Here is a 21,805-nt window from a genome sequence, read left to right as displayed (position 1 = left end):
GAGCCATTATTGGGCAATGAAATACTATCCTCCAGAGCCTGAAAACAGCCCGAAAGAGCAGACCCGAAGAGTGCAAACTCATTCATTGCAACTGAGAGTTGGCTTTGAAGTGTATTGATTACATTTTGAATCTCAACTTTATTAACCAGTTTATTACCAATCATTTTAGTAGAAAAATCCTGCTAATGTGCTTATTTATGGTTGTTGATGCATTGGTGGATATTTGAGAAGCGGCCAATTGGGTGATCAGATTACTGGGGTGATAACCTAGGAGTTCAAGCTCTCCCCCAAATTCCAAGTCACTTTTGCTTCTGCACAGAAGGGGAAGGAAAGAGAAAATGAAAACTCTTCCTTTCCTATTTCCCACCGCCATCTTCTCAGTGCCTAAGCCTCTGCTAGCTCCTGGCTGCCAAAAACCCAAGCCACATTCCACACTGGATCCCAGGAAGCAAAACTCTAACAACCCCACACCCAGCAGTCAAAACCTGCAGATACCACTCCTGACATCTTCTGGAATGCAGTTTGCTGCTGTTAATACAAAAATGTGCAACTTTGCTAAGAACCATAAATACTGGAACAGCGCAAAATTTAAAAACATTCAAAAACTCAGGTATATATTGAATTTAGTATAAAAATAAACAAGGAATAATGTACTGTTTTATTTTTCACATATTTAATTCAAAACAGATGCTCTGGTTTTGAATTTACTTGAAGTAACCATGGAAATTTCAACGTCACAGATTTCGACACTGCTTATGTGGTAGAAATTCACAGAATTTGGATCCAGTGTCCCATAGAGAACAAAGGGCCTACCTATAATGCTGAGGCAATGGATTTAAATACTGAGTCAGAGGAAAGAGTGACACTCACTGAATCACTAAAATTACATCATACAGCGCCTTGCCTTTTCCAGTGTATGAGGCTCCCTTCTATAACTCACCAGGCCTAATTCTGCTTAGATTGGGATATCAGACAATTTTCTGAAATAAAATACTTAATGTACTTTAATAAAAACTTATATGGTTCCCTGATACTGTCTTTATTTGTACTGCAGGATTCTAGCTAATAGCTCTACTTTAGGCTATAGTACTGCTTTAAAGCTAACAGTTACACAATAGAAGAATACTGAATGGACTGGAGATGCCAGAAGAACACGAACACATTGCTTTGATAGGATATGTAACTCTTCGATAATTTACTTACCCAGATCTCCATATACCTGTGAAGTGTGATACTGTGGTATATACTGTGAAGCCATATCACCTGCTCCAGTCACTGTTGAGTATATATGTCGTGGTGGAGGGGGCATCATGGCTTGAAGAGGAATGAAACCAGGCAACGGATGATGCGGAGGCCGATGTATTACTGCATGACTGCCAGGGTGAAATTCTGGAGCCTGGGGAACCACCACAACCCTTCGAACACCATTATCTTCAATAACCTGTAAGCCAAGAGAACAAAACATTGATCAGGTAAAGGACTGCTTCTTAGATAGCAAACAGCTATTACAAATATATGCCACAAAGAGGAAATGGAGTCTGGAACTATGCAGTCTGAAAGATAACAAATCAATAAATCTTTTTAAAAGAGAATGTTTCATTTTGAATATAAGAGCAAAAGAATCTTCAATGGTATAAGTAGAACAAAATGGAGATGATAAGACCAAAAAAAAGAATATGGGAGAGGAAAATGAGGGATACTTAGTAGTATGTTTCAGAGGGTTTCTTGTAGGAAAGTGTAAAACTGCAACTGATTTCTGGATGGGAAAATAATGGGGAGAAAATACTCCCCACCCCCCTTAAAATGAAAGCTGTGCGTAACAAAAATTTTATAAACAGTTCTTATACAGGCCATTTTGAGGTTCACCACTGTAGTTAATCCATTTAAAAAAAAAGTGGAAAACTAAATATGATTCAGTTGGTAGTACAACCTACTACCTAAAAGGGGATCTGGCTTGGAGTAACCATAGCTGGAAGTATTGTGGGGGCAGTAACAGCCTCTGGAGTGCCAAAAAGAAAAAAAAAATTACACTGACTTCAAGAGCCCAATAACAAGTGTTATAGAATACCTCAGAGGAAGTTGCCAAGCCTCTCACCTGGCAGGTTTGCATGCTGATGAATTTGTAGTAGATATGTAACAGGGTGCGATAGATGTAAAATGGGGGGAGGAGGGAGGAAATAGCCATTCAGAAAAAAAGGAAAACCTATGTGCCCACTGTAATATCCTAAATAGCTTCCTAAAATAGGGGACAGACCACTTGGAATATATTGTTAGTTGCAATGATGTTTGGTGAGAGGACCACCTACTGCGATGTAGGTGTGGGAACAGGAATACACAACAATTAAGATAAAGAAGTTGTTAAAATCTATTTTAGGTTGGATTGATCAATTACAGAAATACTTATCTTGAATTTAAGATTAATTTTTTAGTCATAACTTAGCTTTAAAATAAATACCATGTGACTTTCCAAAGGATTTGGTACTTTGAAACTGTCCCTTGCTGTAAAAGAAAACAACATTCCTCAAAGCTACCAAAACTGAAGAAGTCCTATCCTTGCAATTCGAATATAACAACAACAGTATAGGCAACTATAATTAGAGTTGGCCAGTTTAATTCCCCAAACATAAAGATGTATAATTTTAATTATTTTTTTAAGTCCCTCATGTTTGTAGCAAGGATAGTCATACGGGTTATGCTTTCTAAGGCTTGTCTACATTACCCGCAGGATCAATGGGCAGTGATCGATCCAGCAGGGGTTGATTTATCGTGTCTAGTCTAGACGTGATAAATTGACCACTGAGCGCTCTCCCGTCGACTCCGGTACTCCACCGGAACAAGAGGTGCAGGCGGAGTCAGCGGGGAACTGTCAGCTGTTGACTCACCGCAGTGAAGACACCGCGTTGAGTAGATCTAAGTACGTCGACTTTAGCTACGTTATTCACATAGCTGAAGTTGATTAACTTAGATTGATCCCCCGCCCCCCCCCAGTGTAGACCAGGCCTTACATATAAAAATTATACTACATATTACAGCAACATTTGGAGTCTGACAAACTGAAAAAAAAGAATTAAAGATATCACTTCGTCCTTACTCTTCCCTGCTGCGCTTAGTTATTGAGGCACACACGGTGTGTACGATTATGCCTAGTTCACAGACTCCTGTGGTATCTCAGCATGTCTGAGTAAGTGAAGGATAAGGCAATGGATTTAAATGAAGACCTTTAAATTAAAGGTGAACTTCAAGTGTGTATGCACATATATATTTAAAAGTTAAACTGCAAAATGCAGCAAATCATAAGGCTACGGAAGGTATTCAGCACAGCATAATTTATTAAAATCTCACTTTTCAGGTTCTGCCACACCTGGACCTGTGCCAGCTCCTATTCTCCATGATGCCCCAGCACAGTTTCTACAGCAAATATTACTTAACATATAATCTGCTGGAAAATGGAGACAACCTAGATGGCAGTGTTGTCAAACACCCAGCCTGGAGGTTGGATCTAGCCTGTTTAAGGTATTTATCCAGCCCAATAACAGCTTCAAATTCTGTAGAAAGCAAAATTTCATTAAAATAATGTTTCTTGCCCTTAGGGCTTTAAAAAAATGCCAAATATGATCTGACAGTAAACAAAGCGCAAACCAATATAATGCTGTCCTCCTGGGTAACTGCCCCATTCATGACATTAGGTTCTGAAAGTCCAATAATTAAAAGTTAGAGTTTCAAATAATTTACATGCACAATTGTGTGTCTCACTTAAACATTACCTGCAATTGTGTGTGCAAATCAGATAACTGCACATGTACAAAACAAACAAACAAAAAAAAGTGGCCAAGTATGATTTTTCCACCCCCAGCACTGAGGGATGCTGAATGCAACAATAACCTTACAAGCTAAACATTTAATTCTGGCATAAGGCCCATACTCTCTATCTTTGTGCAAAGTTATCATCATCATTGGGAGATCCACTACAGATCAATGAATGTAGACAGACTTACCTCTATAGAACAGGCAGGCCCACACACAGTAACTAAAAGTGTAATTTCACTCTCTTCACAGAATGAATTTCACTCCCACGATATTGGGGGTAAAGCAAGCCCTGTTTTTTTTAAACAGTATATCACGTTTTCTGAAACACTTATTAGTTGTATACAATGTGTGAAAACCAAGACATGTCTTATCCGATATGTTGGCTCTAATCTCCAGCAGCAAAAAGTATGGTGTGAAATCACCAAATTCAGTAGCTGGGGCAAATCCAGGCATAAAGAGACCTAAACTAAAATGATACATAAATGATAGATATGTTGAATAGCCTTCCTAGCCTGGTGGTTTTGGTCATTCAGCACATATTTCTGCAGGTGTTCAACTTTTCTTAATATATACACATTTGCAGGGCACTTTCAGGGTTTTTTTCTTTTCTTTTTAATGTTAAGTATCAGGAGACAATTACACAAATACAAAATGGGAAATGACTGCCTAGGAAGGAGTACTGCAGAAGGGGATCTGGGGGTCATAGTGGATCACAAGCTACATATGAGTTAACAGTGTAACACTGTTGCACAAAAAGAAAACATCATCTCGGGATGTATTAGCAGGACTGTTGTAAGCAAGACAAGAGAAGGAATTCTTCTGCTCTACTCCATGCTGATTAGGCCTCAACTGGAGTATTGTGTCCAGTTCTGGGTGCCACATTTCAGGAAAGATGTGGACAAATTGGAGAAAGTCCAGAGGAGAGCAAGAAAAATGATTAAAGGTCTAGAAAACATGGCCTATGAGGAAAGATTGAAAAAATTGGGTTTTTTTTTAGTCTGGAGAAGAGAAGACTGAGGGGGAACATGATAATTTTCAAGTACATAAAAGATTATTACAAGGAGGAGGGTGAAAAATTGTTCTCTTTAATTGTTGTTTACTTGTTGTTTAATTGTTCTCTGAGGATAGGACAAGAAGCAATGGGCTTAAATCGCAGCAAGGGCGGTTTAGATTGGACACTGGAAAACACTTTTTGTCAAGGTGGTTAAGCACTGGAACCAACTGCCTAGGGAGGGTGTGGAATCTGTGTCACTGGAGGTTTTTAAGAACAGGTTAGACAAATACCTGTCAGGGATGGTCTAGTTATTCCGTAGTCCTGCCTTGAGTGCTGGGGACTGGATTAGATTACCCACTGAGGTCCCTTCCAGTCCTACAGTTCTATAATTCTAAATTAAAATCTCTTTATTTGTTTTGGGATAACTATGAGCTTGGTACTGGTTGCTTCCACTGGCAGCAAGTTATCTATTTGTTGTCAATTTTTTTTATTTGCTACAGAATCTTTTCGTATAAATCACTACACAATGGTATGTTCTGTTAGCAATAAGCATTTCAGAACTCTTACAACATAAATGTTTTACCAGGATTTGATAACTCTGGGTTCTGGGAGGCGCTGTGCCCTCAGTGGAAGCAAACAGTATATATTAATTTCACTAAAATTATTTAGCCTTTCATGTATTCTATAACATTTTAGCATTAAGTAACCCACTTGAAATAAAAAAAAAATACAGAAGAAACTAGCTCATAGCAAAGATGTCAGGATTTTTATTTTTCCTAATGATAAAACATGAATTTTAACAGGAAACATGCCTTTCTGTAATGATCTAAAACAAAATGAAACAATTAAAAACCACAAAATCCATTTTGCTGCCAGATTCGATATTCTAATATTAAAGATTTAAGAACCAACCAAGGGCTTGTCAGTTAGTGTGTGGCAAGACAGGGTATGAATATACAGCATGTGAGCCTGCCATGCGGATCATGCTACTGCACACTAACAATTCTGACTATGGTATATTTAGTGCGCAGTAGCAGAGTCCACACAGCTAATTAGGTTAGGGTGCAGCAAGTTAGAGCACTGTACATTCACCCAACTTGCTGCACATTAAATGACCATGTAGACGAGCCTTTATACACAAACTTTCCCCAGCAGAGAGTAAGTGAAAGTAGGTGGGCCTCTGCCCTGTATGCAAGCACTCTGCTGGCGGACAGAATTTTATACTCTTTCATTAATGTATGCACCATCTGACTGGCTTTGGTTTTTTGGGTTGCATTTTGTGTTGTTTGTTCGTTCCTTATTCTATACCACAGGCTGTGCACATTGGATCAGCAAAGGTAGAGAAGGTTGGCTGCAGATTCAGTACAGAGGCAAGAGAAAAAATTGTATGGTTTGTGGGAAATTTTAATTAAGACAATACACTGACAATTATCAAAGATTTGTATTGCAGTAGTGCCTACAGACCACAACCAGGCTGGTTCTCCATTCGGCTAGGCATTGTAGAAACAAATAATAAATGACAATATATCCCCAAAAGCTACTTGGCACTTGGTCTTACATGTTCTCTGTCCATTATTGTTCGTCTGTCTTGTCCATTTAAGTTCCAGTTCTGCCAGGAGCTCCTTGGTGGCAGAACACTTAACCAGATGGTGCCCCCCTGAAGTGTGTGGGGCTTTGCACAGATGAAGGGGATCTAAGAACATGAAGCTCAGTACAGGACTGGAGTCTTGGAAGGTAGAATAGAATAGGGAACCACGTCTTCCTATATGTTTGTACAATGCCTAGCAAAAGGGTTCCCTGATCCCGCTTGGGAACTTCGCATGCTATTACAATATAAATAACTGGGAGTAAAATAAATATTATACACATACATCAAAAAGGAGGCTCATAAAAGCATACAAGACGACTCCTACTGAAGGGACTTTATGGGACACCACCATATTTACTTGTACAAATCACTGTAATTCTGAAACTTACCATGTCATGTTACCAGGTTAGACATGTCAGCTTATTGTTATGTTAGTCCCAGGATTTTATGTATGTTTTATTTAACTGCAAATGTAATGTGAATATATGAAGCCATATGAATCAGATGTTTGGACATACCTGTGGGGCATATCCAGGAGGCACATAAATAGGAGGCACTGAACCATTTGGGGACATCATTGGAACCTGAGCAGGACCTAAATGGGTTACAGAAGTATTTCAGTATAGCATGGTTTAACAAGCTTTAAAAGTTCTAAGTCCATTCTGAATTGCAATATCTCTGCAAAGAAATATACAAGATAACATGGATAAGCAGAGCACATGGGCTGTAAAGATAAAATTATAGTGAAGGGTACTCAATTCATGTGAACAACAGATATGGCGCATAGAAAAATTATTTCCCTGCAAATATTTCCCTCTTTCTGGAAATAAAGCTTCTTTTTTTAAACACACAAAGCTATAATCACCAAAGGTAATAATTAAAAGGAACAGAAATCCATGTGTATTCTTCCTAGGAAAATATTTGAGGAAGGTTTTGAGGCAAAAGCACAGGATTGGGAGTGTGGAGGTCTGTGTTCTATTCTCAACTTTGCAACAGACTTCCTGGGTAATCTTAGGGAAAGTAAAATGCATAGGCTGATTTTCAGAGGTGCTGAGTACCCAGAACTCCCAACTATTTCAAAGCAGTTACAAAAGGGATGCATTTGATTCTTTATCTGTAAAACCAGGATAATACTTTTCCGCCCCAAAAGAGTGTGTTCTTATGCTTAGACTTAGGACATTAATGCTTGTAAACTGTGATCAGATCAGCAAATGCAAGGTGCTAAGTAAACGCCAAGTACTATCTGTATAAGCAGATTAATCCATCCTATGGTTGGTAAGCAAAGATGCTTGAAGAAAAATAAAAGTAATTCTGCCTGAATGTGAAAAACTGGGCTAGAGCAACAAAAATATTTCTGAACTTAGTGTCTGATCAAATTTGAAAACTTTATACAAGATCCTCAACAGAAAACATACAATTCTATAAATGTTTTAATCTGCAAAGAAGCTCAGTTTTATTTTCTGTGCAATTGGTAGTCCATGACTTTGACAGCAAAGAAAAATTCTCTAATTTCAAGAGCAAAGTCTTTAGTTGCAGATGGGAAAAGATGGGTTAAAAGCAAACTTTAATGTAGCCTTTTCCATATTTTGTTTAACTTGGAATTACAAATTTTCTTCAGCAACTGAAGCAGTGGGAGTTCTGCTGGAGTAAGGAGTGTTGAAGAGGACCATAAATAATATAACAAATATATAAGCCTACAATGGGTTGCTACTGTCCCTAACCCTAAAACAGTCTCTCTTAAACAGAATATTTAAGAAGAAAAACAAAGATGGAACTACTTAAAAAAATAAAGTCAATAGCAATAGCTGCAGGCATATTAAATGTATCATCACCCTAAAACAGAAAATACTTTACATTTTTAAATAAAAACAAGGGGTGTGTTCTCTGCTGCTTGTATCTTGTAGCCATTTATAGCCAAGAAAAATGTTTTCAAAGTGGATACAAAATGATACCACTCTGCTTTAAACCACTCACTTTAAACAAATATAAATGACTACACAAGTTAGAAGTCAGTTGAGAATCATGCCCACCTGCTCACGTCTAATTAAAACCCTTCATCCTAGTTGCTCCAGAAACTCTGGTGATGCACATCTGTGAAGAAAGATATATATATAGTATGCATATAGATGATAAGCACATCAATGGATGTTTACTTTTGCTGCATCTGGCCAAATTAAGTAGAGTGTTCTGAACAGCAAAACTATACTTCATTCTGAAGACCACCAATTTCGTGTATTTAATGCCTTTCTGTCTTGACTGATATAAGCAGCGGTTTTCTCCAAAGCCAATACAAAAGTTGCCATATGGTGGCATTAACACATTGCTCCCAATACAGCCACGTTCACAAACCACCTATTCCCCCAGCAGCCAGAAAATAAGAGACTCAAGGCAATTTATTAACTTGAATGAGTCCCACTTGTGGTGTTAGCATTAAGACAAGGTGCTAACTTTGAAATATTTATATCCTGACTTTAAAATTCGGAAGTTTTAAAAATAGAGAAAAGATGGTTTCTTCTCACTCAGGCTGTAACAGTAAACTCCATTATACTTCTGATTAGGTTTTTAAATCATTGTAAAATGTAATAAATGGTAGATAAACTTCAAAAAAAAAAAAAAAAAAAAAAAAGAGCTTGACAGCATTCCTTGCTGTGATGTTTTTGCCAGAAATATGGTACTGCTAGCATGACTTGGAAAAAAAAAAAAGTTTTTTTTTGTGAGAGCTTGGGATAAAATGCCAATGCCAGATTTTTAAAAATATAAAATTGAGTTTATTTTTTTTGTTTTTACTACTAATGTGAAGAGCTTGGTTTTATTTAGGCATAATACATTGTAAAAGAAACTCTTGTGTTTCTATTTGCTATTGCTTCAAGTTACTTGTTATACTGTTGATAAGTATACATGACAAATTTACTGTTCCTAGCCATGAAAAACAGTAATGGTGTCACATTATCAGCCAATAATGACATTATTAGGACGTGTTAACACTTTAATTTTTTATAGTGTATACAAATGAAATTCTGCTTTAGAAAGTGTTTCCTTAATATGATGATTTTATTATTAATGTCAAAGGTTTCTATTATCTAAATTGCTAGTCTGGAATCTTCTATATATTGCAACATGCTGAATCTCATTATGAAAGTAAAATTGAAGGACTCGGAGAAAAAAATCTGATAGAAATATTTTATAGTTTAAAACAGTGGTGCCCAACCTTATCACATAGGAGGGCCACAGAAACCTACGCACAACCTTGTGTGGCCCAAACAGATTCTACATATTTTAATATGATTTAAAGTCACCTTTATTGATTTATATTTTAAGTTCAGCTTGTTTTGTATGATTTTAGAGAGAAACAACCCATGTACAGTATTGTCTATTTACACTCTTGTGTAAACTAAAATTATGTAAACATGACGACACAGTGCTAATAAATTGCATGTTAGTATATTGTGTTGAAGCAGGCTGCAGGCCTTATGAAATGCTTTGGTGGACTGTGTACAGCTGAGGGCTGTAGGTTGGATACCCTGGTTTAAAATATAATTGCCTGAAAAATGCCTTACCACACACTAAAAATATCATATTAAAACAGAAGACACATGTTTTCCCATACTTTCAATAGTGCCATTGTATCAGAATGTCCACATTTCCCTTAAATTATTACGGCAGACCTAGCTTGTAATTTTTTTTTTTTTTTTTTGCAGTGATAAGCATTTTATCCCAAGGGGAAATAAAGAGACCGTGGTAGGGAACAAGTCTCCTGAGACATTTGTTACAGAGTTCATGAAAATTAAGAACATTTGCAAGAAGCAGTGAAACCTAAACACAACAGCTTAGGTCATATTAACTGTAGCAGGTTGCTTAAAATCTTGAGCATGCCTATTTGAACAGAATGTAAAAGAAAATGTATCATGCCTCTTATAAACAGTATAAAGAGGGAAACAAAATTAATATGATGTATGCTTCCTACTGTCAGACATAATTTAATCTTATGAAAATACATTTCAAACCTGTAAACTTCAAAATATTGAAAAAAACTTATTTAATCAGATATGCAATTAGTTTTCAAATCTCACTTTCTCATTCAATTTTGAATTCAGTAAAGAGATTGTAAACTTAAATGGACTGAATTTTTAATAAAAACCAAACGTTTTATCAGTCTATAAACAAAGATTCTTTCTGGACAGTAACTGTATATAATAGTGCTCTTATAAAACTAGTATTCATAAAGTCCTCCAAATGCAATACTTGCTTCTAATTTTATGTTCTGACAGACAGGGAGGTCCTTAAAACAGGATACACAGTGGTACACATTAATCTACTGAACCCACATAATAATAAAGACAATTCATAATTTTACATATCACCAGATCTATGTTTAAATGTACCAACCCTCTTCTACCTTTTATAGCCATTATATATCTGGCATCTGCTGAAAACACAGACTGGGTTTAGATTTATGTAATGCTTTTCATGTTTTAACACAAAAGCAGAACTCTCTTTCAAAATACAGTCAGCAAATCTTACCACTCATTTTGTTTTTACTGTAACAGCAGAAGAGTAAACAAGATCCAGTGATCCAAGGTTGGACACGTTAGCAGCTTTAATTGGGAGAATGCTTTCGTTTTTGTGATGGTTGAGGAAAAGCTCCTTTGACCGAGTCACATGATCATCATCACATGACTTACTGAGAAAGGGAAAAAGGGAAGCTTCAGGTATGCAGCAGAGTGATTTGTTCTTGTAAACACTGCACTTATTTTTCTGCACAGCAGTTGAAAGTATGTACTAAAAGTGGATTCAAAAGCCTGTCAAAACAAGTGATAAAAGTAGCTCATTTTAAAGAAGATGACAACTGTTCTCAGGGGAATACCCCTCAGCGAAACACTTCATTTACTGTTTTACATGATGTATACTCGGATTTTTTTTTGCAATCTGTTAAGTACTACATAATCTGATGTGATTATTTACAGAAGTTCTTATAATTGAAAGATTTTTACATTTTAATTAACAGAATTAAGTTTTAAAGAATTACTTTAACCACATATTTTCTGATTAGGAGGGTTTACCTTTAGCTGATAATCAGTGAACCCTTGGGGAAGTAGGTACATATAAATACCTCTTTTTAAACAAACACTATTTTGACACCATGTTTAGCAAGCTGCAGTAGTTCTGATACTAATCTGTGTGGATGCTGCAGGTCATGAACACTGCTATACTTAGCATTAGTCTAATGTGAACAAGGATGATTCACTCTCTCTTTGTTATTCCCAGGAGGAAATAGTGTTCAGGATTTACTGCAGCACATTAGTTTAACTATGTCTCTGTAACTGAACACCCACACTTTGACATCACACAGGCAATGATATGCATCACTGACGCAAGCACTGCCAGGATCAAATACAAAGGCCACAGCAGTTGAAACAATACAGTGCACCACTGACGTAGCAGCATGCCCATCTAACATTGACAGACTGCAGTAAATCAATAGTCCCCGATGCCAGGAATAGTTGCACCACTCTTTCTTTATATAATAGCTAAGACTTGGAAGTTTTATTTTAGGCTTCCAGCAGCAACAACAACAGAAAAAAGAAGTCTATATCTCTTTAAATTCTGTCTGTAAGATACCATGAAGTATCATCTCTAAGTGACAAGCACTAGAAAGTGCTACAAAGAAAGAACTGAGAATTTTACTTATAATAAGCAGATAATATAATCTAAGTTTGGGACTTGAGCTGAGAAAGAGGCACCAGTAGGAGCTGTGAGCACTACAAGGATGTGGACAAACAGTGCTGTCAATCTAACACTTTCCATTAGCCCTAAATTCACACTGACAAAACACCTCCCTCCCCCCAACAGTCTAGCTTTGGCATCAAGGATGTGTAGTAGCTGCTCGCAAACTGGGGTGGCCAATTTCAATATATACTTTTAAACTGAGTATTAAATCTACTCATGAGTAGATTGCAGTGAACAGGGAAGCTTATCTTAATAAAAGGATAGTAGAAAGAATGCAAGGGGAAAACGCTCAAACAAAGCAGATACCTTCAGAATTGGAAAAACCCCATCAACTTCATCCAAAGAGACTGAGGAATAATGGATCAAAGGACAGAGAGCTGTGAAACGTGATCATCTCCAACAACGCCTGAAGAGTCCCTTCCAAAAACACCCCAGGCTTTTCCATGGGGAGAGTGCACACCCATTCAAACTGAGAAAATAAAAGGAGGCCATCAAATCCCCTCACAGAGGCAAATTGCCTGGAGAGGACAGATTCCCTGTAGGGTTTTACAATCAATAAACCAATCAACTCTGTCCTATATTGGCCCAAACCTTTGAGAAAACAGAGGATACAGGCTTCCTTGCCCAAAGCATCAAATATACTTTTATTTCAATTATTTCTGTGACCATAATGAAATCTTTTTTGCCAGTTACAGGCCTACTCTTTAATCAATATAATCTTCAAAATATAAAATAAAATCTTGGACTTTGCAGCAGATGATCAGCCTCTGCTAACTGGGGAATGTATGCCATCCAAGGTGCTTAGACAGATCTGTCGCACATCAGAGACTAATACCACCCTACCCCATCAAGCGGTACATCTGAATGAGGAGTTATGGAATTATTATACAGTCTCTGTTCCAGACTCTCAAAATGTTCAGTTTGGGGCCTTTCTTTTATGGATAGTATCAAACTTGTCTCGAGTAATTATTGTGTATCTATGCTAAACCCAGGGTTGAGTTCAATCCTTGAGGGGGCCATTTAGGGTTTTGGGGCAAAAATCTGCCTGGGGATTGGTCCTGCTTTGAGCCGGGGGTTGGACTAAATGACCTCCTGAGATCCCTTCCAACCCTTATATTCTATGATTCTCTATGATTTACCACTTCCAATACATTTATGTTAAATGTCTCCAGTCCTCCTATATCTTGTCCTGATCCAAATACCTGGCTATCCATAAGTCACCAGGCATCACAAGGAGACAAATACAGTATATTAGACTGAACACAAGGAATTTTTCCATTTTAATGTTTTTATCCTCAGTTGTAAAAATCCAACTATCTCCACTGGCTCTTTAATGTGATTAAACAGCAGTATTTGTCTTACAGTTTGTTCTCACACAAAAAACTAACTGGGGAAAAAGTGAGAGCCTCTCAGTTTCCCTAGATTGCCTTTGTGCAGTGCTTACATGATAGGACTTTCACATTTGCACATAATACTCAATAGGTGCATGTACAATAAGACTGAGGTGATTCCGAATTAATTAAGCAACCAACCTGGCCACCTGATGGGATTTAAAACAGCTCTTGCTAGGGAATATATATACATCATCTAAAAAATTTTAGCCACACAGTTCAGCATTTTTTTACGTGTTTTCCCTTTTAATTCTTTCAAAAGAAAAAAGTTTTATTACCTGAAAAGCTCTTTTCTGTATCTTTATATCCAACTCTCTGCACTAAAGGGTTATTTCCTTCTATCACAGCTTACCAGGCTGCACTAATACCTAACTAGAGAGCAGAATTTTTTCACATCTCCTGCTTTCTCAGGAAATAAGGAAATATATTAATAATTAAATAAAGAGATTTTGGGGTCCGTTCAAAAGCATCTGGCAGTCCAGATTTGGCCTGCAGTCCACAATTAACTAGCCCTAATCTAAGGAATCCTCTTTCTCCAGTTGTGAATTTCTTAATACTCCAAAACAACAACAACAACAACAACCCAGAATAAAATCTGCATACAGGTAGGTCATAAATATACAAATCAACTATACACATTATTGCTTGTATCCAAAATACTTATTTTCAGGGTGGGATATTCCAGAGTTATGACTGAGATTATATGGAAGATGCCTTCGGGAGGTAATGAACTTCTATTTTCTATATTTTAATGACTGATGGTTTTTGAATATTAAACCACATATCTAGCTAGGAGGATAGGAGAAAGTCAGGAAGGCATCACTGCTACAAGAAAGTAACACCCATAGGGTATGTCCAAGAAAGTAGAAGGTATCCAAGTTGTGATACTTTGATGAATAACCACAGGAATAGCCAAATATCTACCCTACAGATCTTTTCTTCAAAGGAGATATTTTCTCCTCTTTCTGGTCATAAAAATGCTATACATTTAACTGAATTCACTTTGAATTGGGATCTGTTGAATGTGTAGGTTTCAAAGATATACAAGAAAATCTAATGGTAGATTTGTATGCCCTATCTCCATTTTGATGACAATAAAGTACCACCACTATTTCCCTTCCTAGTAAATAGACTAGGGCAGAAACTGGGAAGACCATTTTCTTAGGTAAGTTGGAACAGAGGCAAAACTTAAATAGCAGGAGGTGACAGGCTTAGGATCTGTTTTTCATCAAGACAGAGTGGAGAAAAATTTGTAGTACAGAGCAGCTGGTTTACTAAGTGATCTATCAGAAAAAGAGTGACAACTAGGTAATTGATATCATGAGTCTTGAAGATTAAGGTGGCCTCCACTGATGAAGTTCTGGGACCAGGATAGCTGGTGCAAAAAGTGGCTACTATCTAGTTCCCATTAAAAACAAAAAGGTTTAATGACAACTGTCCCTATTTTTTTAAACAAATAGCTCAATGTTCCTGTAAAATCTATTTCATTGAATGTATAGACAACATTCTCTTTCCATTAGCCAGCGAATTTGCTTTTCTGACCAGATGAAAAGGCCTTTTGTTACAGCTGACAGAAATGGAGATAGGTTCTTAAGGACTGATCTCATCCCCCTCCTCTGATTATAGACACTACATGGAATTACAGTTTAGCCCTCTAATGACAAAAGCAGATGGAATTTCCTGAATTTTCTTAATTCCAGTAAGCTGATGTGCAGATTCTACTTGTGTTCAGAACATTTGCTTTGCACTAGAAAGTGTTCAATATGCACCTCTGAACTCTGCAGATTTGTATCTACAAGAACCTTTCATGTGTGTACTTGAAGTCACATCTTTCTGAAAATAGTCTTTACTCCACCATTTGAAGGAGGATGAAAACTGTCTGAAGCAAATGGGATAAAACAGAAGAAGTTGTCCCAGATGCAAGCTCCCTCTGAGGCAACCCAAGCTGCACAAAACAAGCTCAAAACCAGATCAATCATACAACATCCATGTATGACATTAAAAAAAAGAACCAGATACAGATATTTACCCCCTCCTCTGTCCATCCACAACAAGACAACTATGTGAATACAACTATAGTATGCAACCCTTCTGAAGACAGAATGGAGAATGAAGTCTGGCTAAAACACGGCTGATCTTAACATTTATTTTATTTGGCACCTATATAACATGGTGATTGGTGCATTATTCATACTTATACAGCTAGATGAAATTCCTGATTCTGGCAGTCACTTTTAGAGTAAACACAGAGGAGTATAGTTTTCACTGATCAAACAACTTTATGGAACTCTTGTTCCAAGTCAATCAGCCCAAGGCTTTGGAACATCTGAAAAGTCCAGGACATTGCTTTTTTGGTTAGATTTAAAAATTATGCTTGAACTAAACATAGAGAGGTACTATGATCTACATCACACACCTGACCTTTTCCCTAATGAAGTGGTTTCTACAATATCATTTAGGTCACAAAACAACCGCTGCTCCTCCCACTCCCTGAGGAGCAAACTTCAAATTCTGATGTTGACCCTGCAAAACCAGGGTTCCTGGGTATCTAGGGATGCAAGAAAATCCCCTGGATTGACTGCCAAAGACACTTTTAAAAATCTATTCCATCTACATTATTTTTTACAGGTTTTACCATATCAAGTCCAGAATTGGTTCTCCCCTTTCATCTTTTTTGGTTCTATAATGAAAAGGGAAAACACTTCCTGATTCTATCATAGAATCAGAAGAGATATAATAGAATCCTTTGCTTGTCATAAAAAAAATACATTTCCTTACACAAAGGCTCCACCTACCAAGAATCAGATAACTAACAGACACATTATAGAGGCACCAACCTGCCCTTTTCAATCTCAGATCTACATCTTTCCAAACAAACTAATACAGACAGAAGTACAATTGTGGAAAGAAAGCAGATTTGCTACCTATACATCAATCCTCAAGGTAAAGTGGGAAAGGAGTAAGATGGGGAAGAGAAAAATTATTACTAGGGCTGTTGATTAATCTCAGTTAACTCATGCGATTCACTCACAAACATTAATCACGATTAATTGGTTTTAATTACACTGTTAAACAATAGAATACCAATTGAAATTAATTAAATATTTTGGATGTTTTTCCTACCTTTTCATATATATTGTATTCTGTGTTGTAACTGAAATCAAAGTGTATATTATTTTTGATTACAAATATTTGCACTGTAAAAATGATATACAAAAGTAATAGTATTTTTCAATTCACCTCATACAAGTACTGAAGTGCAATCTCTTTGTTGTAAAAGTGCAATTTACAAATGTAGATTTTTTTTGTTACATAACTGCACTCAAAAACAAAACAATGTAAAACTTCAGAGCCTACACATCCACTCAGTCCTACTTCTTGTTCAGCCATCGCTAAGACAAACAAGATTGTTTACATTTGCAGGAGATACTGCTGCCTGCTTCTTATTCACAATTTGACCTGAAAGCGAGAACAAGAGTTTGAATGGCACTGTTGTAGCCGTTGTTGTAAGGTATTTACGTGCCAGATATGCTAAACAGTATGCCCCTTCATGCTTTGGCCATCATTCCAGAGGACATGCTTCCATGCTGATGATGCTTGTTAAAAAAATAATGCATTAATTAAATTTTGATTGAACTCCTTGGGGGAGAATTGTATGTCCCCTGCTCTGTTTTACCCGCATTCTGCCATATACAGTATTTCATGTTATAGCAGTCTCGGATGATGACCCAGCACATGCTGTCATTTTAAGAACACTTTCACTGCAGATTTGACAAAACGCAAAGAAAGTACCAATGTGAGATTTCTAAAGATAGCTACAGCACTCAACCCAAGGTTTAAGAATCTGAAGTGCCTTCCAAAATCTGAGAGGGATGAGGTGTAGAGCATGTTTTCAGAAGTCTTAAGAGAGCAACACTCCAATGTGGAAACTACAGAACCCAAACCACCAAAAAAACAAAAAAAATCAACCTTGTGTTGGTGGCATCTGACTCAGATAATGAAAATGAACATGTGTCGCTCCGCAGTGCTTTAGATTCTTATCAAGCAGAACCCGTCATCAGCATGGATGCACGTCCCCTGGAATGGTGGTTGAAGCATGAAGGGACTTATGAATCTTTAACGCATCTGGCACGTACATATCTTGTGATTCCGGCTACAACACTGCAATGCGAACGCCTGTTCTCACTGTCAGGTGACACTGTAAACAACAATCGGGCAGTATTATCTCCTGAAAATGTAAACAAACTTGTTTGTCTGAGCGATTGGCTTAACAAGAAGTAGGACTGAGTGGACTTACAGGCTCTAAAATTTTACATTGTTTTATTTTTGAATGCAGTTTTTTTGTACATAATTCTACATTTTAAGTTCAACTTTCATGATAAAGAGTTTGCATTACTGTACTTGTATTAGGTGAATTGAAAAATACTATTTCTATTTACAGTGCAAATATTTGTAATCAAAAATAAATATAAAGTGAGCACTGTACACTTTGTATTCTGTGTTGTAATTAGAAGAACAGGAGTACTTGTGGCACCTTAGAGATTAACAAATTTATTAGAGCATAAGCTTTCGTGGACTACAGCCCACTTCTTCAGATGCATATAGAATGGAACATATATATGTTTATATGTTCCATTCTATATGCATCCGAAGAAGTGGGCTGTAGTCCACGAAAGCTTATGCTCTAATAAATTTGTTAGTCTCTAAGGTGCCACAAGTACTCCTGTTCTTCTTTTTGCGGATACAGACTAACACGGCTGTTACTCTGAAACTTGTGTTGTAATTGAAATCAATATATTTGAAAATGTAGAAAAATATTTAAATAAATGGTATTCTATTATTTAACAGTGCAATTAATCGCATAATTATTTTTTTTAATCGCATGACAACCCTAATTACTACTAACAAAAGTATTACTAAGTAATTTCCCCCTCAACTACATCTCCTTTTCTTCCTTTGTACAACAGATTATTTTTATTAAGCAGATGTAAGCAGTGTAACTCTGACCATGCTTACACAGGGACTTTAGTTCTCATTGAGTTGACTCAGACTAGTTGGTGCATAATATGTAAGCCATACTAATAATGTGCACACAGGATGGCTGTGCCCACTTTCAATTTGCATCATTGTGTATATACAGCAGGGGCTTTGTGTGAACTAAGCAGATGGCATTGTGGGAGGATATCCCATGGTCCTTGGCTTTGCTGGTGAACTGTGCGCATGCTGGGATTTTTCTCACTGCACACTGTGGAATGCATAATGTAAGCCAGGAAGAAGCCAATGGCGAATTCTGGACTTGGGGTCAAATTAAAAGAATCCCATGATTCTGCTCCCTTTGTCCCATGCGTCTTCTCTTTCTGGGCAGGCTAGCACCATTTTCCATTTTCAGCAGTGACTCCTGCAGCAGCAGCGGCAGCGGAGGAAGGACGAGGAAGCCGAGAAGCCCACTGAGCAATTGCTACTACATGAGCTCTTCCTGGAGCCACTTCAAACAATTCAGCACTGTTTCTGGGCTTGGGAAACCAGTGTTAATGTGTGGGAAAGGACTGTTCTGCAGACCTGGGATAATTAGCAGTGACAAAAGAATTTCAGGATGGCAAAGGCAACCTTTGATGAGATCAATGCTAAAGTAACCCTGGAGCTGCAGCAGAAGCATACCAATGTGTGGGGCCCCATATTCACTGAGAAGCGGGTCACCATTGTTCTCTGGAGTCTGGCCATCCCTGAATGTTGCCAGTCTGTAAACAACCAATTTGACATAAGGAGATCATCCGTTGGGACCACTGTCATGCAGGTGTGTGATACCATGCATAAAGTACTGTTGCATCAGGTTACAAAACTTGTTAATGTTCAGATTTTTGATGGCTTTGCACGCATGAGGTTCCCAAACTGTATTGGGGTAATAGATGGGACCACGTGCCTATCATTTATCTCCCATATCAGGCCTTTAAGTATATAACCAGAAAGGGGTATTTCTCCATGGTGCTCCAAGGGCTGGTTGAACACCAGAGCAGGTTCACAAACATAAATGCAGAGGGGTCTGGAAAGGTCCACAGTCTTTTGGAACTCACCTCTATTTGCCCGAATGAATAAAGGAGACTGCCCCCAGGATCACTGTGGACATTAATGGTAGGGAAATTGCTCTAGTTATCCTGAAAGACCTGGCTTATCCTCTGCTTCCCTGGCTAAGGAAGCCATTCACAGGCAACTTGGAGAGAACGAAGGAACTGTTAAACTATCGTTATAGTAGCTGCAGAATGACAGTGGAGTGTGCGCTGGCCACCTTAAAGGAAGGTGGCACTATTTATGGGCTAGGTTGGAAGCTGCAGAGTTTTTTGTTTAAAATTATAGCTGCATGTTGTATTTTGCACAATATTTTTGAAAGTAAGGAAGAAAGTCTTAATGATGGGCGGGAGGCTGGGGTGCAAAGACTTGCCCAGCAGTTTAAGCAGCTAGCAAGGAACCCATGAGAAAATGGAAACAGCCAGAACAATACTGTCAGGGATGTTGCCAAAGACTGGCTGGCCCTTTAAGGCAGGTGGGCTCAGACTTACCCATATCTACTTGGGGCAATTAGTGATGCCAGCTGGGTGTAATGGAGTTAGTGACTGACTCTAGCTTCACAGGACTACTTAAATAGACCTGGGAACAGTCTATGGGGAAAAGATTCTGGAGAATGCAGTACTCTCCTGCAGGAAGAACCCACAGGATAGGCTCCTGGGGATGAGAGTGGGGAAAGCACCGAGACAGGGCTCATAGGGTATATCTACACAGAAATTAAACACCCAGGGCTGCCCTGGATCGCTGACTCAGGCTTGGACTGTGGGGCTGTAAAACTGCAGTGTAGACATTTGGGCTTAGGCTGGAGCCTGAGCTCTGGAGTCCCACAAGAGGTGAGGATCCCAGAGCCCGGGTTCCAGACAGATCCTGAATGTCTACACAGCAATATTTAGACCCACAAGCCTGACTCCGCTGACCTGGACCAACTGTGGCTGTACCGCCGGCCTTTTATTCCAGTGTAAACAAACCTAGAAAGGTTGGAAGTCAGGTAGGAGAACACACATAAAGCAGAGTAGGCTCCTGTGGAGGAGCCCTAAGACAGGGCCTAAAACGATCAGGGAGATTCCGAAGGAAAGCAGTCAAAGTCCCTGGGAGAAGAGAGGCAGTAGGGGAAGAAGCAAGATAAGGGAAACTCTGCATGGGCCAAGAGAAGAGACCACAAAGCAGAGGACTTTAGTGGAACCTGAGAGGGGCAGAAGAACCTGCATTTGATTTGGATTTTCAGTTGGATCTTGTTACCCCAGAAAGGGACTGAGCTTTGTGTGATTTGACTGGAGGTCTGAGCCGAGGAAGACCCAGCAAGAGGCAGATGGCAGGAGAAAGTGCCAGAACGGGGATGCCCCGCAGCACTGAACGCTGATACAAGGGGGTACTACAGGTGGTGAGTACACTACCTTACAGATGCCTATTGCTCTTAATTTGAGTTTCAGGCCTGAAAATGTCCTGCTGTACATCCAGCTGTTAACCAGGGGGAAGCAGGGGGCATGGAATATGAGCATTGCAGTGTCTTTTAGGGGTGGTAGAAGTGGCACGTTGTGCAGCTCCTTATGTTATCTTGTGTCTGCTGTTATACTTTTGTAAAAATCTCTGACTTACGCAAAATGTACAGTTTTTTCTGTCTACCGTGCGCTGCAGATTCTTTATGAATGATTTTTAAAGGTTTTTATTATTAAACAATGATTTATTATATAACAACCAGAAACATGTAATTAAATCATCAGTGAAACACAGGTTTAAGTGACACAGTGAAGTGGAGAGCAATGCACAACAATGGGGTGCGGGGGCAGAGCTCCAGTTCACAGGCAAGTATATGTCTTGTCTCTGCCTCTTGTTCTTGGACCTTCTGGTGTTGAGTGTCGGGCTCAAAGTTATCAGGGCGTTAAAGGGCTTGAAAGAGCAGGGCTCCCGGGTGTAATTCTTCTTGCTGTCCTCAACTTGGGCTAGGGAGGGGAATGGCATCTGGGAGCACAGCTGTGGGGTACAGTGGGAAACGCATGCTGGTGTTCCCAGGACCTTGTATTGTCCAGGGGCTTCAGCACAGAGCTTCGACTGTCTGTGTGCCCGCTAGCAGCATGCGCTGCAGCAGAGCATTCTACTTCTGTATTGCCTCCAGGAGTTGCCTCTGCGTATCCCTGTGTCAGAGGCCTAGCTGGCCCTCTGAAGAGGTCAGGGCCCCAACCTACCTCTGACAAGCTCCACAAGGGGGAGGGTTGCCAACCCTCTTGGTTTTGCTGGGAG

At 38.6% G+C, this 21,805-nt stretch overlaps 1 protein-coding gene across 9 annotated transcripts in view; it reads right to left on the bottom strand.

Annotated features, from left to right (window-relative positions):
• Window positions 1–21,805, bottom strand: part of FNDC3A (fibronectin type III domain containing 3A) — a 185,962-nt gene that overhangs the window by 70,529 nt on the left and 93,628 nt on the right. For 7 of the 9 annotated variants that reach the window (XM_054014852.1, XM_054014842.1, XM_054014869.1 and 4 more), the window contains 2 exons: window positions 6,908–6,984; window positions 1,204–1,441 (listed from right to left, as the gene is read on the bottom strand). In XM_054014852.1, coding sequence (XP_053870827.1) covers window positions 1,204–1,441; window positions 6,908–6,984 — 315 coding nt within the window. Of the gene's footprint in view, window positions 1–1,203; window positions 1,442–6,907; window positions 6,985–8,419; window positions 8,481–10,910; window positions 11,008–21,805 lie in introns of those variants that run through there. The other 2 variants (XM_054014896.1, XM_054014888.1) reach the window with 2 other exon arrangements.

This window comes from Malaclemys terrapin, chromosome 1 (genome assembly GCF_027887155.1).
Source record: "Malaclemys terrapin pileata isolate rMalTer1 chromosome 1, rMalTer1.hap1, whole genome shotgun sequence".
Classification (NCBI taxonomy): Eukaryota; Metazoa; Chordata; order Testudines; family Emydidae; genus Malaclemys; species Malaclemys terrapin.
This window is presented reverse-complemented; position numbering and strand designations above follow the sequence as displayed.